The sequence below is a fragment of the Nematolebias whitei genome, chromosome 9 (assembly GCF_014905685.2).
Source record: "Nematolebias whitei isolate Nwh7 chromosome 9, NemWhi1, whole genome shotgun sequence".
NCBI classification, from domain to species: Eukaryota; Metazoa; Chordata; class Actinopteri; order Cyprinodontiformes; family Rivulidae; genus Nematolebias; species Nematolebias whitei.
Genome location: NC_056506.1, coordinates 28,160,937 through 28,162,850, shown reverse-complemented (window position 1 = coordinate 28,162,850; position 1,914 = coordinate 28,160,937). Strand labels below are relative to the sequence as shown.

Genomic DNA, 1,914 nt, shown 5'->3' with positions numbered 1-1,914 from the left:
ACAATCCTTCAGTACTCGTACTACAGCGTGATGTGTGACCAGTCAGTGACACCATCAGTCCATCTGGATGGGGTCAACATCACACAAATGGGGAACTAAAGAAAACACGTTCATCAACAGACGTGAGACGCAAACGTGTAAATGTGATTTTTTTTGTCTCACCTACAACAAGGCCACATTCAGGACAAATCATGTCTCCTGCTCTGTAGTCCTCCACCAGAATGGCATCAGGGTGGTTTGGACACTGCACCTTGGGTAGGGCCAAAGGTTCTCCGCTGCAAAAACAAACGATAAGATGATTTATTAACACAAAAGTAAAAATAATAATAAATGAAAACAGGCAAAAAATAAAATAGGCAAAAATTAGAGGAAAAAGGAAAAGCATAAGTCAGTCAATCCTCCTATGCTTTTACAAAAAAACACTGATTTTTTCAGGATCTCAATATAATTTAAGTACCTTAGTAAATAACCAGACAGCTCTAAACCACCTTCAGCAGCATTTTCTGTATGACCTTACCAGTTTCTGACATCACGATAGAGTTATTTTGGCTCACAATGATTTTGACTGCAAAATAAGCTCAAACCATCAGCACTCCACCTCCATGCTTGACAACTGGTATGATCTGTCAGTAATGCTGTATATACTGCGTTTAGTTTTGAACTAATGTGGCACGTGCATTATAGGTAACACCTTTGCTTTAGTCTAAAATAAACTTTCTCCTGCAATCAAGCTCTCCTCGTCTTTTTAAAACTGTGCTGTCATGAACTTTAACCTGCTAACAGACCTGCAGGGTCTGCAATGAAGCTCTAACTCATCTACTGTTTTTTGTTTTCTTCTCTTTAGCATTAGGAGACCTTGGGGAGAGGAACGCCAAAAATTTCAGCTGTGTTAAACGTTTTCCACTTGTGACTAATTTGTTTAATTGTAGAATAAGGAACTACAGTTTGAAAATTACCTCTAATTCTTCCTAGATCAAAGTAGGGAATGATGCACGAGCCACTTTTTCTTTTTCTCACTTCCGATTTGATACCGATATCTGTCGTTTTGTGTTGGCCGATACCGATCCGATGCCAGTCTGATCCAGAAAAACAGTGCTGAATTAACGAAAATGGCTAAATCATGTCATCTGGACCCGTTTCTGAAACAAGTCCAGATGACATGATTTAGACATTTTTGTCGTCTACCTGGATGTTTGAGCTTACAAACCCCAGAGCTGAATTAACTTAAAACATTTATTTTTAAACGCAGACATGAATGTACTGAATTACAAATTTATTGAAAACTCTGCACCATAGCAGCACATTAAACACACCAAGAGCTTCGCAAGCTTGGTCAAACATGTAAAAACAACACAACTTTAATTTGTTCAGTCAGTACGCTAGCACGCGACATCACTCGGAGCACAAAGCATAGAGTTAGAGTGAATAGATCTGCTCAGTCATGGATCGGTCACATTGTCACCGATACCCAAACCAACCCAGAAGTTTTTCGATATCGGTACAGATACTGATGATGGTATCGAATCTGTGCATCTCTAGATCAAAGGGCAGCAACGCCTACTTCTCTAAGGTCTTTGCTGATATATTTCATATATATAGATATATTTTAACAAGAGCAAACTGTTCAAACTCCTGCTTTTATAGAGGAAGTCACACCGATGCTGATCAGTAATCATTGTGTTTTAGTCAGCTGTACAAGATTATCTACACTTATAACTAAAATGAAGGCCGTATGAGAACCAGTTCTTTATAATTATGCTCTGATGCATAAAAAAATTTCAATAAAAATACTTAATTTTGACTGATTACTTTGCAACTTCCGTTCACAAGCTGGACTTGGCAAAGTACAGTCACAGTAAAAAAGAAAAAAAGATTAACCATTAAATATGTTTTTGAAGATTAAAATTTGCTTAT

The 1,914-nt window shown here is 37.7% G+C and overlaps 1 protein-coding gene across 1 annotated transcript in view; it reads right to left on the bottom strand.

Annotated features, from left to right (window-relative positions):
- LOC119414198 (transcription initiation factor IIB) overlaps positions 1-1,533 on the bottom strand; it is a 9,167-nt gene extending 7,634 nt beyond the window's left edge. The window contains exons 1-2 of the mRNA XM_037681297.1: positions 1,463-1,533; positions 163-275 (exon numbers count right to left, since the gene is read on the bottom strand). Of these exons, the coding sequence (XP_037537225.1) occupies positions 163-275; positions 1,463-1,533 (184 nt within the window). The remainder of the gene's footprint in view (positions 1-162; positions 276-1,462) is intronic.
- Between the last annotated feature and the right edge of the window lie 381 nt (positions 1,534-1,914).